The sequence below is a fragment of the Callorhinchus milii genome, unplaced genomic scaffold (assembly GCF_018977255.1).
Source record: "Callorhinchus milii isolate IMCB2004 unplaced genomic scaffold, IMCB_Cmil_1.0 Scaffold109, whole genome shotgun sequence".
Taxonomy (NCBI): domain Eukaryota; kingdom Metazoa; phylum Chordata; class Chondrichthyes; order Chimaeriformes; family Callorhinchidae; genus Callorhinchus; species Callorhinchus milii.
Genome location: NW_024704850.1, coordinates 34832 through 50105, shown reverse-complemented (window position 1 = coordinate 50105; position 15274 = coordinate 34832). Strand labels below are relative to the sequence as shown.

Genomic DNA, 15274 nt, shown 5'->3' with positions numbered 1-15274 from the left:
TGCTAGGAGTATAAATGCCGTGGTATACGGCATACTTCTGTTTGTTGTTGTACACCGCACAATGCTATGGTACACCGCCAAGCTTCTGTCTGAGCTATGCTGAGTACTAATGCTGTTGTGCAGGGCCATGCTTGTGTCTGTGGCTGTGCGCCGCACAAATGCTGTGGTACACCGCCCACGCTTCTGTCTTGAGCTGTGCTGAGTACAAATGCTGTTGTACACGGCGCTGCACAAATGCTATGGTACACCGCCACGCATTGTTTGACCTATACTGAGTACAAATGCCGTGGTACACGGCCATAATTCTGTTTATTGTTGTACACCACACAAACGCTGTGGTACACCGCCCACGCTTCTGTCTGCGCTGTGCTGAGTACAAATGCTGTTGTACACGACGCCGCACAGATGCTGTGGTACACGGCCACCCTTCTGTCTGCACCGCCCGTGTATCCCCCCCCCACCCCTTCAAGTTGAACGCTCGCGATGACGTCAGACCCAAGTTACAATCCCCAGAGCGGATAATCGACACCACCCTCGCGTCTCCGCGCGCGATTGGACAGAGGCGCCGTCACGTGGGCGCGACGGACCAATGGGCGCGTGCGCGGCGGGAGAGAGAGAGAGGGGCAGCAGCGTAAGCGGGCTGGGAAATGTGAAGCGTTCCGCCAGCCCGTTCTCTCCTCGGCGTCCGTCTCTTGCGCGTCTCACTTCGCTCTCGACCGCCCAACCACCGTCTGTTGCGTCTGCGATCGCCCTCCCTCGAGGTACGAGGAGCGTCTCGTGCAACGCGTGCTCGTTTCGTCGGCGACGCGCATCGACTGTTTGTACGCAGCTGCGGTGTAGGCCCGCCTGAAGCCACGTCCTTGCCTGGATTCCCCGCCGCGCGAGGTCGCACTGGGCCCCGCGGGACGGTGTGGACGGGTTGAGGGTCGGGGAGGGGGGTATCTTCGGGGTGAGCGGGTAGTAATCGTCGGATTTCAGTGTAAATCGGTTGAATGTTGATGTTTTTGTTTGTGCCGTCACTGAGTGTGTCTCAAGAGTCGTCGGGGAAGGCGAATTAATATAATAATGATGTCATGTATTCAGGAAATCTTACGGTGTTCCCAAGACTTTGAGGAGGATCTTGCTCTGTGGTGTTTGACTAATTGCTTTTTGATTGGTGTTTTGCGTGTGGTGCATACGAGGGCAAACAATTCAAATCAATCTAATGTAATCATGACATCTCCATGATGTGTCAAGACTTTAATGATGTTCTATCACTCCGATCATTTTCCCTTCCACTTATTGGTGTCTCCAAAAGCGCTGCAGTAGATTTGCGCTGAGACCACGTACACTAAAAGTGCGCAAACCACATCGTGGAAGGTTGTGGTTTAGGGGTAGTGTAGTGTTGGGGTCAGTGAAAGGGCTTTTTACTATCGCGGGTAAGTTGGTTCGGGGTAGGGTTACCATTCGGTAGGTGAGTGCGTTCCGCCCCTAAACTATTTCCATTACAGCTCCGCATTGCAACGTAAGGCATTTGCAATTTTTGGCCGCGTGTTTCTGATGTTTATAGCGCCACCAACGTCTTGGGGTGTATGTTTGTCGCGCTGCCTTTGCGTTACAGGGGAGAGCTGGGTGCAGTGCTTCGTAATTGTGTTGGTCTATTTCACAAGACTATACACGAATACACGTTCGCTGCTGGTTTCATTTTAATGAGGTGAACTGTTGAAACGTTAACGACTCGCACAACAGCAGTGCAAATGCCAGGGATTCCTCATAGTTAGCCGTCGGATCCTGTCTCGACCACTGCTTTAATTGTACAATGGCCCTTGTATGTGTGCGGGTATTACGTGCCAGCGCTGACTCTGCGTGTTACATTCCTGGCATCCGTGGATGCGGAGAAACTGTGACAATGCTTAACACGGCAAGCTTGAAATGTGTAATGCAGCTGGTAGTGAATTGGAAATTATTGCATTGTATTTTAAACTAAATTAAAACTTTGATTTAACATTTAATTTTCGATTTAAAGCTTTCGTGACTGCAGGGATTCATCTTCTTGGTTCTTTCGGTAAAGTCACGTAGAAGGGAAGTAATATTTTATTACTTCCCTTCTACGTGACTTTACCGAAAGAACCAAGAAGATTAACATTTAATGTTTACCTTTGTGCGAAGTATGCGAGTACAGTAGTTTCCATCTCGTGACTGCTGCCAAGTCTGGTTGCAGGGATTTTTTTCTTTGAACAGCAGCCAACAAATATGAAATCCTAAATGTTTAAGTGGTCGGCCTCTGGAGATTGGCGATGGGATGATGTATGAGTTATTGTGCTGATCGCCTGACGTGTTTTAGTGTTCTCTGTTGGTGCCAATGATCCATTCTAATTGGTTATAAGGGATGTTTCACTTCTCACATTGAAAGCTTTGTATTGATGATGAAAGCAGTCTTTGGGTTTGCTGTCTCCATGTCACCATTGATCTATTGCTGTTAAGTGCATGTGCTTTGATATTCCCAGAGGTTGAATTTTACTTGTAAAGCTAACAATCCAGCGTATGTGTTTCAATGTAATTGCTATATTTCACACATATGTAGACATTGGTTTGAGTGCTGGTACTTAACTGATTAACAGTAAAAAGGTATTGCATTACAGAAGAGAGACATGTTGCAAAAATCCTTGATTGTTTTACGTTCTTTCCTCACTCCTAGGTCTATTAGATTTTGAAGAACATCAGTCTGGATTTTCTTGTGATCAATGGATACCATAGCCAACTTCAATGATCTCACTTAACACAGAATTGTGGACCGCATAGTTTTATACATGTAAACGTACAACTCCGAAGTATACGGAACTGTTCGATACTTGTGATCACCCGTAATCGTTTGAAAAACATCCATTAGGTCTCCAAAATTTAGCACCTAGCAAGGACCCTACATAAGCACCAAAATGAGTGCCAGCAACAGCTCTTTGAAGAAAGAACCCAAAAAGGACTCGGGTGGTGGACAAGGGCAGGTGGCGTTTGTTGTAGACAATACTATCAAACGTCCCAACTCGCAAATCCCACGGAAGAAGTCTTCCAACATGGAAGTGGTGAAGGAACTTAACAAGTGCAAGGAGCAGAATGCGACCCGACTGGACTTGGCAAAGCGTTCCATCGCAAGTTTGCCTCCAAACATAAAGGTATCCGAAGTGTGTTAAGAAAATCTAACATTTTAAATCACACCTGCTCGTTGTGCAAAATGTGATAATCTTGTTATACATCCTAGCACAAATATAGTTTTTTAGTTCAAGTTAATTTCTGTTGAGAAAGTTGTGTTGGTGATTTGTTGGATATCACATTGCAGCTCAATATGTTTGGGAGAGAGTAGCTATGTTTGTGCAGAGCACGGACTTTACAATGAATGTGTGGCGCATGCACATAGAACTTATGGTTCATGCAGCTGTTTGGACAGTGTGGTCAGCTGTTAGCCTCTTGGACATATTACAGCAGTCGAGGGATACTAAATCTTAATTTAAATGTGCAGAGCTTGTAAAAAATTGGATGAGTCGTATTTTTTATATACAGTGCCCAACATTATTATAGGAGCAAATAAATACGTTGTATTCGTTTTGGCTTTCACTACTTTTGGTTTTTAAAATATTCACCCGCTAACTGATGATATGATGTGTTTTTCAGGAGCTGACACAGCTGACAGAGCTGTACCTTTATGGAAACCGTCTTCCTTGCCTACCGACAGAGATTGGCTGTTTGGTGAACCTGGTGACTCTTGCGCTCAATGAAAACTCACTGACCGGCCTCCCTGACACGCTGACAGGCCTCACCAGCCTGCGCATGTTGGATTTGCGCCACAACAAACTGAGATCTATTCCACCTGTGGTCTACCGTCTTACTTCGCTCACTGTGCTGTACCTGCGCTTCAATCGCATCACTCAGGTGATAACCCTTGTTGTCGTTTAAACATGCCGGCTGAAATGTAAAGTACGGTAATAATGAATTAGACTTGGAAAGTGCTCTTAATTGATGGATCACAAAGTGATGTATACGTTTTATGTACATTTTTTTGCAAATGTTTACTGTTCTAAAGCACATGGGCCAATTAAGCTTCATATCACCCACTGAAATATTTACAATAGTTTTGTAATTAATTGCAAAATTCTACGTTTTTCAACAATGAAAGGATTATTTCTGGAGCGTTGAAGCATTTTTGTTACACTGTTTTCACTGCAGGTGGAAAAGGACATTGGAAACTTAAGTAAACTCACCATGCTGAGTGTTCGAGAAAATAAGATCAAGCTGCTCCCAGCTGAGATAGGTAAGGGGTGACCTGAAGTTTTAACAATCAAAGTAACACGATATTTGATTGAATACAAACATGTCAAAAATATATTAATCCTACATTGTCAACACCACCACAGTGACATTGTATTCGTCAAAAATTCTGTATTAAGATTTCAGATTTATTTAAAGTATATATTTTGCCTATTACAATTTAAACATTTACAGAAATTAAGTAATGCAATTACATTAGCGCAATACAGAGGGACTGCAGATGAGTAATGCATTTCTCTTGTCACATTGTTCAAACCAACCCACACATTTGTGTCTGAAAAATGTTTAACTAAAATAGCACAAAGGAATTCTTTAAAGTAGGTGTGTGGGTGTATGAAGTAACCTTTAATGTATAACTCTAAACTTTGGACTGTACAGTTTGAGGTTATAAAGTTGAACTGTTCTTTGTTTTTAATGCAGCATGTATAATATATTGCCAGTTGTTAGTATAGTAATTAAGTTTATTCTCTGCAGTTCTATTCGTTAATTGTATTGACCTGTTAATTTTCAAAAGGCTTTTAAAAATATTGTATTTGAAAAAAAACCTAGAAAAGAGATGGCCCTTTACACCACAACTTAACAGTCCCTATTACTTTTCAGAAAGAGGTATTGTAAGGATAACATAAGCTTACCTTGGCACCTATGTGGCCACAAATGAGATGTGTAACCATGATGTCATGCCTCACTGACTCAAGATAGTTGAATAAGGATGAAGTATACAAACGTCCATGCTATAAACCACTTAAAATATATAGAGAGGGAATGTAATTTGCAGGTGAGGCATGAAAGTCATCCAATAGTTTTTAAACAGTCTACAACAGTTTTAAGCATGTGGTAAGATAATAATGTTGGGTGCCTAGAATTATTGGCAAAGTAGTTTTGACTTGCTCAGCAATTCTAGTATTTCTTGTTTTCGATATTTACACCATAAGCACTAAAACATTTTGCATTCTTTTGTTTTCCAGGAGAGCTGAGGAGTTTATTGACACTAGATGTGGCACACAATCAACTGGAGCACTTGCCAGAGGAGATTGGGAACTGTGTACAAGTCACCAACCTTGACCTTCAACACAATGAGCTCCTTGACCTTCCTGACAGTATAGGTAAGATTTAAATCGGTCACTCAAACTTTAACAGAGCGGCCCTTCACGATAAAATTGTCACATAGAGCACTTCACGTGTAAACATAACATTACATGATTAAAATTTGAGATTCAGTATTCCCTCGTTGTTCGTGATATTGGCTTATGAAAACCTATCCTTTATCTTATCACTTGATCTCATCACTTGATCTCATCACTTGATCTCATCACTTGATCTCATCACTTGATCTCATCACTTGATCTCATCACTTGATCTCATCACTTGATCTCATCACTTGATCTCATCACTTGATCGCATCACTTGATCGCATCACTTGATCGCATCACTTGATCGCATTACTTGATCGCATCACTTTCTCATCACTTTCTCGCATAACATTCTCTCTCATCACTTTATCTGATCGCTTTCTTTCTCTCTCAATGCAGTCGTGTAGAGTTCCAGATGCGATTCGCGGATGAACAAAATCATGGATAGCAAGTTCTTGAATAACAAAGGGAATACTGTACACAACATAGTATAGAGTACTAGCTGTACTACCCGGCTTCGCCCGGGACTTGTATCCACCACGGCCGGCCGCCTTTGTCTCCCCAGTGGCGATGTTAATACGCTACAGCAGTTACTCGTTTGAGGCAGAGTCGACCTAGGGGAGGTTCAAATAATCGTCACCGGTGGTGGCCGTGAGCGGGAATGGAACTGGGTTCGCCGGGTTGGTAGCGCAGCGTAGCGTTAAGCACTACACCCACCGCTCCTCACACACCACACACGCACAGACACACACACAGACACACACACAGACACACGCAGACACACACAGACAGAGACACACACACACAGACAGCACGCTAACCACTACACTACCGCTCCCCACACACCACACACGTACACACACAGACACACACACAGACACACACACAGACACACACACACAGACACAGGCAGCACGCTAAGCACTACACTACCGTTCCCCCTACACAACACACGCGCGCGCGTCCATAGGTACACATACACGCGCTTGCTGCAGACACACACGACTTTCAGGGTGCGTACGGCAGTAAACGACTGAAATAATAAAGCGGCAATGCTGCGCAAGGAACTCCTTAGACCTGCAACACATTTGTGTAATGCGAGCGTAAACACACAAACACATACAAACACATACACAATACACACACACATACATGCAGACACACAGACAGACACATAACACACATACATACACACACATACATACACAGAAACACATACACACACATACATAGACACACACATACATACACACAAACACATGCACACACGTACATACATACATACAGACACGCAGACATACACATAAAGACATAGAAAAAACCCACATACATGCACACACACACAAACACATACACACACATACATACACACATACATACAGACACACAGACATACACATAAACACATACACACATACACATGACCCGGCTTCGCCCGGGACTTGGATCCACGATGCCCGGCCGCCTTTGTCTCCCCAGTGACGATGTTCACACACGACAGCAGTTACGCGTTTGAGGCTGAGTGGACCTAGGGGAGGGCCAGGTCCGTTTCAAATAATCGTCAGCGGTGGTGGGCGTGAGTTGGAATCGAACTGGGGTCGCTCAACCAGCTTAATGACTATTTGTACAAAGAACATATAAAGAATCGATTATAATAACCAGGCTACAGTCCACATTATAGACTGCCAGTACACGCAGTCAGCTTCATAAGCAGGCTAGAGTGTACATGATAGAGTGGCAGTACGCTCACCGAGCTTAATAAGCAGGCTACAGTCTACATGATAGACTGGCAGTACGCTGACCCAGCTTAATGACTATTTGTACAGTGAACATTTAAGTAATCGATTGTTGGCGCGTTGGGTTTAAAAGTAATATTAATTGCACACATTGTGGTGGGGGTGGAGTGAAGAGTAGGAAAAACTTTGATGAATTTACCTCAGAGTGGCGTGGTGGGTGTCGAGGCCTAGTAGCGTGCAGAGCCTGCGGCCTCGCCAAAATTGTCCACCCGGCAGAGGCAGGGTACGGGTGGCGTTCCTTCCCCCCCCCCCTAGCGCTCCAACAATACTGTGTAATGGCTATTATTTAATTATTTACGGAGCCTATGAAAGTGGCGAAGGCGTGGCTAGCCGTTGGCAGGGGCAACCGCCGTCCAATGAAACTGCAGCCCTTGGCGAAGGCGTCGCTAGCCGTTGCCAGGTCCAATGAAAGCGGCGAAGGCGTCGCTAGCCGTTGCCAGGGGCAACCGCCGTCCAATGAAAGTGCGTATGGTCCGAAATCCACACACACACACACAGACGGACAGACAGACATGCACGATTTTATATATATAGATACAAAGTTCAAATATATAAGAGATTATAAAATACATTTATCATAATTTTAAAAAAACCGCTACACCTTCCTTATCAGATGGTGTCCATGGTGCACTCCGTTTGAGCACAACATCGATCAGCACGGCGCACCACGAACACCCTACGTGCAGGAACTGGATTGAGCTTCCTGATACTCGGAATACGATTCCACAAACCATGGCTATGCACCCATAAACTTGGACTACGAACCCACAAACCTAAATTGGCAACCCAGTAAACCGAGACCACGAGACCACACACGCAGACTAGAAACCCACAAACCTGGATTTATTAACCCACTCTTGAGCGAGAAAGCTAATTCCATGCACAAACCGATCATCAACGACTGATGTCAAGCCGTCAGACAAATCACCCCACAGGGAATTGTGTTAGACCAAAGAGATTGGTCTTCAAACACAGTTGATTGCAATATAACTCTATCTGTGATCATTTTAAGTTGTTAGTATCCAATTATGCTCTGTTATAGCGGGACAATGGTTGTTTTGCACCTCGCATCAAATATAATTGTGGCTTGCATAAGAAAATTGAGAATGCTGTAGAGCTTTATATGTATTAAGCATGTACTTTGTGTTCTTCCACCATCTCTTTATCTGTGAAGGATAGTAAAAACAAAGATAACCATGATAAAGTCCCATGCTTAACCTATTATTGCAACAGTTTTTGTTCCTTAAATGTAGGAAGCGAAAGCCAGGGATATAGGTTTGAGAGGCATGTGAAATAGTTTATGTACACATCCTGCCATGACAAAATGTTATCCTTGTTGATTGTCTGACATTTTAACTCAAGTTACTATTTTTGTTTTAAATTTAGCATTGTGGGTTGATCCTTAAGGTACATTTGTAGCTACAAAAATACACTAGCATATCAAGTCAGTACAAACCAGTTTTTTCATGAGAAGTGATGTCGTCACACTAAATAGGTTTCTGTTCAGAATTAATTTTCAACAGTTAAACAATTATAGTGTTGCTCTGATTCTTTGCCAAGTTTCTGAGACCGTTAGTTGCACATTATGGAGGATGGTGTCAGTAAGTTTTGGCAGTTCAGCATTTTGCATTTAAGTTTCGGAGAACTTTTAGACGGCACGGTAGGACCACTGCCAACTTTTTTTTTATACGCACAAAACACTGGTGTTTTTAGCACAGTGTGCTGATTAGTGAAACGGTATTGAAACCAAATACTGTTCTAACCCCCATGGGATGGCACTGCACGCAATGTTTTTTCTGCTGTATGTCTGTAAATCATCAGTGAATATAAAGGTTCTTTAATTTGGTCGTGTTTTCTTGGGCTGTAAAAATGCAATTCAAACATTTAATGTAGAGAACCACAGAGGAGTCAACTTTGAAAACTGTATCTCATGCCATCATGTATTTTATGCCATAAAGTGATATCTATGCACAATTGCAGCTGTTGTATAAAAATGTATTGCATATTGATAGAATGATAATGATGATACTGTAGCTTTTAAAAAATACTTGGCAAAGTACTTTGGCACAAACAAGTATATTTATAATAATTACAGTTCTTTGGCAATCTACTGCTGGATGAAAGTCTCCCCACTGTGGCAGTCATGGGATTGTTTGACCATACTTCATGCTTATTCTTGGTTCTTTCGGTAAGGTCACGTAAATGGGAAGCAAAAAATCTAAAATTTTAAGTAAAATAAAAATAATATAATAAATGCTGGTTCGTAACAGTTCAGATATCACTTGCCACTGATGTTAGCCATCTCTGGGAATAAAACTTGGTTTGCGGTGTTCATAATGCAGTGTCCTCATGCTTTTTCCCTCCATATTAAGCATATTTGTATAACATCTAAAATTAAATGGTGCTTATATGCTATTATAAAAGTTTCTTATGCTGGGAATACACCACTCAATCGTCTTTCCATGTTATTATGGCATTCAAGTGTCTTGCATTTCTGAATGGACAGTTTTATTATATTTTGGTTGTATATTACATCCTATATTTGATGGTAAGGAAAAGGAATAAATATATTAAATCGGTTTGTTATCCTTGGTTATTTTAGATAAGCCATTAAAGTTGAATGACCAAAAAGTACACATACCTGTATACATTGGGAACACGAGTTACATTTGAAAATGTGTATGCAAATGTGTAAGGTGCAAAACTAATTACAAATGTTCTTGCCTCAACAGGTAACTTGGCAAGCCTGAACAGACTCGGTCTGCGATACAACCGACTCTCTGCAGTGCCCACGACCCTGGCCAACTGCACCGAGTTGGAAGACTTAAACTTGGAAAACAATAACATCTCCACTTTACCAGAGGTGTGTGTGATACCTAAACCCATTACTTACACTTTTTTTTATTCAATATTATATAATCGCCTTCTGGGTGGGGCTGTTTTTGCACTGTAACATAACACTGACATGTGTAATCCACCTCCAGGGTCTTCTTTCAAGCCTGGTGAACCTCAGCAGTTTGACCCTAGCCAGAAACTGCTTCCAGGCCTATCCCGTGGGTGGGCCCTCCCAGTTCACGACGGTCTATTCCCTCAACATGGAGCACAACCACATCGGCAAAATTCCCTTCGGCATCTTCTCCCGTGCAAAAGCCCTCAGTAAACTGAACATGAAGGTAAATACGACGAGGGTGTTGTGGTGAGCCACTTTTCACATTTAAGAGAAAGTATATTCCTGTCAATGGAATTGTGCACCGAAGTTAATTAACTGGCGCTGCCGTGTTGCTTCTTAGGATAATCAGCTGACCTCCTTGCCTCTGGACATTGGCACCTGGAAGAGCATGGTGGAACTGAACTTGGCCACAAATCAGCTCACCAAAATTCCAGATGACATCTCAGAGCTGACATCTCTAGAGGTCGGTGTAATTCGCTGCAATTAAACACGAAACCTTTTGCATGTAATAACGCTCACTGTGCACAAATATAAGATGACACTTTTTCAGGTTGTTAGGTTGTATAAGTGGTTAAAATTTTAACTTGTGCACATTTTTGTTTCAGATACTGGTGCTGTCTAACAACCTTTTGCGGAAACTGCCTCATGGTTTGGGCAATCTGCGAAAGCTGAGGGAATTAGACCTCGAAGAGAACAAGTTGGAGTCTCTGCCGAATGAAATCGCTTACCTCAAGGACTTGCAGGTTCGTGGTGGCTCTGCATGAGACCCTATTTATGTAAAATATCCTCATAGAAAATGTTAAGCTGATCACTAATTGATAATTACCCTGGTTTATTGTTTATGTATTACAATTGTTGGCAGCATTCCATTGCCCACCAATTCTGGCTTTCTGTGGCATTTTATCAAATGTCGCCATGGTCTTCTAGTTGATGATTACATTAATGTTTTGAAGTGTTGAATGTGTTTCCATGGGATAGCTTCCTGTTTTGCCTCTGTTCTAGTAATGAATCCAGGTTTTATCTCTAGCTACATTTTGTGATAATGTATTTCTTCAATCACTGATTTGTGCTGCAATGTATTCAAATCCGTAATTCACCCAAACAATCTTAAACTGCTGCTGAGCTGGCATTTGGCATTACACTGAACTGAAGCTTTGGAGAAAATAATAACAAAACACTTTGCAACGTATCCACTTGCCAAGCTCCCATTTCGATTACTCGGGTGGATAACTTTGCTGGCGTACCTCGACTGTTATAAATATGCCTTTAGAGTTTGGCTGCTATGCCTTTCCACGTGATATGCTACTTCGTTGAGCTATCATTTCTGGCCAGGTTGCTTTTGAAAAAAATCTGTATAGCTCAGTGGGCCTTACCTGATAACATAAAAACTGGATAGTTTGTTTATACCTTACATGAGTTTATGTAGATATATGGTAAGGCCACTGCTTTGGGGATATGTCCTGAAAAATGCGACGTTAGGCGAAACAATGTGAATCTAAACCTAGTTTACTATTGACTTAATGATATAAATGTAGCATACGTTCCTGGGGTTATTTATTTCATCAATTTGCAGAAAACATAGAAGTATAAAAAAATAAATCTAACAAGATACCCACGAAATAGTTTATAACAAGTTTATATAAATAATGAGTCCTCACCAGAGATGGCAGCGGAGATTGCATTCAGTATAGAGTGGCGATGTTGTGAACTGTGGCTTTAGCGGCCACTAGGGGGAGCCGTGGCGTTGTGCGTCGTCACGTGCGCTGTCCCAAACGATTGCGTTTTTTACTTTAAATGTTCAAAACAACGTAATAAATCAAATGCATTTTAAATCGAATTACGTCCCCCAATTCGTTTGGGAACGTTATAGTGAAACGGCTTGTATAGGAGCAGCGTAAGTTGAGGACTTGGTGTACTGCATCGTATTTGTTCTGGAAAATCAGTTGGTATTCCAGAAGTCCAAAATGTGCTGGTAATTATATCGTTCCCTTTGCGGTGCCTACCAGGCTAGAACAAAAAAACCTACAATGTCTTGTGTGATACAGTCCTATACTATAGTTTTGCATTTATACAATGGCTGCTTTCTGCTGCATATATTTACTCTGGAACAGAAATTAGTTCTGACAAACAACCAGCTGACTTCTCTGCCAAGAGGAATCGGTCACCTCTGCAGCCTAACACACCTCATGGTTGGGGAAAACCAGCTCACCCATGTCCCAGAAGAAATAGGTAAGTCCATTTTTTATCATGGCAATATGTTAATAAAGCATCAGCATTGAAAATGTAAGCATATTTACCCATAACTCATGTGTTGCCAAGAACAAACCTACACACGTGGAAGTGCAGTGCTAACACTGATGGAAACTAATGCACAGCTCGGTAAGCTTGATTGTAATGCAGTACAAGCTGGATATAACCAATACATTCTTACATTACACTGGTGGGGGGAAGGCAAAGGGCAACTTCAGATATAAGCACACTTTGGATATAAGCACAGCTAGAATTGCTCCCAAGGGGTGTGCTTATATCTAGCTTCTACTGCACTGGTAATAATGCCCTATATTTATCCAGGAAAGGCTGACCTGAGCCAATAAATTCAAGAGGGCCTTGGATTGTGATGTGTGACAAATCCATTCGGGAAAAAAAAATTATGTGCTTGATATAAACCCAGAAAACCTCACCAAATCTCGGGCTATTTTTCAGGCGGTTACAAAACGAGTGGTTGGCTCAGTTGTGTATTCATCTGGCTTTCTCTGGCTTGCAGGAACGCTGGAGAACCTGGAGGAGCTGTACCTGAATGACAACCCCAACCTGCACAACTTACCCTTTGAGTTGGCCCTTTGTTCAAAGCTGCTCATAATGAGTATTGAGAACTGCCCTCTGAGTCAGCTGCCTGGCCCCATTGTGAGCAGTGGACCTTCCTTCATAATACAATATCTGAAGATGCAGGGCCCTTACCGTGCTATGGTCTGAGTTTATCCCAGCAAGACTGCAGTGATTCTAGAACGATTTACAGGGGACTAAAATATGCAAGTATAAGATCCGCTGTGATAAAAAATTATAACCCGTTTACTTGTTTTTGGATGTGGCCTGACAATTATATGCAGCTTACTTTTAAGACATGAATTTTACATCAATCTATAATACTGCTTTTTATTACACTACTATGTTTTATGAGTCATCTTAAGGTATATACAGTAATTTAATATCCGAAGTCAGTTGCTAAAATAAGTCAGTAACGTTTTGCACGTGTAAATGCATAACTTGACGGCAAGTGCTTCCAGATGCACCACAATATCAGCATCTTGACTGATTTCAACCTCTCATTTATCAGTTCTTGCTTGACCTGTGAATTTCCGTAATTTTCTCCATATTTCTGGCCTTCTGGTTAGAGGTTGTCAAATTATTGGTGTATTTTGTTTCTATTATAATTACAACTACATTTTTTTCTAAATTGTTTCTGCTCTTGGCCATACTGTCTTGTTAAAACACAGTAATAGCTATTGATCATTTACACGGTTTCACTTGAGCACTTCATATCAGTTATCTTTTGAAAAACTATCATTTTGGCAGTACTGTACTAAATGCATCAAAGGTTCTAGAATTGTTTGCACCAGTGTAAATATGTGACATATCTTCTGCGTCTACTGTAATAAATGCATGACTGTTTAATCTGAAGTAGTATATAAATATTTTTTATGTAGCTTATAGTTTGCTAGACTAATAATAGGCATTATGGTAATGTAGAGGCGGAGTGGTTAGTACTGTATTTTGCTTTTAAATTCAAACTGCTAACTGTGGGGTGTCTGTAACATAGCGTGTACGTATTTCACTGGCAGATATTGGCTAAATGGAGCTGAAACCGAAACTTTGTATTCATGATTTAAACCACAGTAGCACCAATGGGCCGTTGTGCAAGTTTAAATTTTAGCATAAAAAAATACAATAACGCATTATAGGTGCTGGTGTTTGCGATACAGCATGTTTGTGTAATTCCTGCCCCAGTTACACTTGGATAAGGTTTTTCTGCATCGTTATTACGTATTTGGTTGTATGGTTTTGATCTTGTTGAGGGTTTTTAGGAATTTAAATCTGTAATCATTTGACAGCTCAAAAAAGTGTAAATCTGTACAGTACATTATTACATTTGGTTCTGCTTGTTTTGTGTTGATCTGTTTGTTGGTTAGGTCTAAACACCTACTTTTTCATTTAGACATTGTGGTGTTCATTTGCCTTTTGTAAACAATTTTCCAAAGATTTATTTTCTGCCTCTTCTAGCTAATTCTTATATTGGCCTTCTGTTGCAAAAAAACAAACATATATACTGTATGTACACAGGATCAACTTTTTTGCATTTTTCATTATACCATTGGAGTTTTACAAATTGAATACCCTTAATTTTAATTATGAAGGTGTTCTACTGTATGTACTGTATGCATGTAATATAGGGTTTTCAAAATAATCAAATGCAGTTAATTTAAACGTGTTCAGAATTTGAGACAAGCGTTCATTCTTAAAATGCCAAAATTTTGTGGTATGGCATGTTTTGCAGTGGCACCAAAGGTTTTACATTGCAATTTGGATCATGTAGTATTGGAAATAATTGGGACTTTTTAAACATTGTAATCACTAAGTAGATAATGCAGCTGCTTGTCTTCGCCATGAGGTTTGTGCTTCGTAAATGTATGCCATTTGTAAAAAAAATGTTTAACGGATTTTTCTTGAATTACAAATGACCTGCTACAAGTGGTGATGCCATAAAAGCTTAAGCATCTGAACAAATTGCTAAGCACACTTAGTAAAAACAAGTTTTGTGCATTTTGTAATTTTCAGTCGTACAAGTAACATTAAAAATGTAAAACTTCGTGTTTTTATATTTTATTGTATTTAAGTGAACCTGACTGCCACTTCAGTCGGTGCAGCAGAACTCCAATACTTTGCGGTGATGTGGGGTGGGACCTCACCTGTAAATGCGGCACTGAAAATTCCCATCAATGATACATCGCAGATTTTAGCCACACAGCTACATTAATCCACAACAAAATATGAATATCAGGATAAACCACTCCAATAATCAGTGAAAATAACGGCGGATGAGT

The 15274-nt window shown here is 41.3% G+C and overlaps 1 protein-coding gene across 1 annotated transcript; it reads left to right on the top strand.

The window, feature by feature from the left end:
• The first annotated feature begins 2915 nt into the window (after positions 1-2915).
• On the top strand, positions 2916-13148 carry LOC121851755 (leucine-rich repeat protein SHOC-2-like). The gene is made up of 10 exons (XM_042345828.1): positions 2916-3149; positions 3646-3903; positions 4198-4282; positions 5265-5402; positions 9958-10088; positions 10210-10398; positions 10516-10638; positions 10781-10918; positions 12287-12404; positions 12940-13148. The coding sequence occupies exons 1-10, from the start codon at positions 2916-2918 to the stop codon at positions 13146-13148; spliced, it is 1623 nt and encodes a 540-aa protein (XP_042201762.1).
• Positions 13149-15274: the final 2126 nt, after the last annotated feature.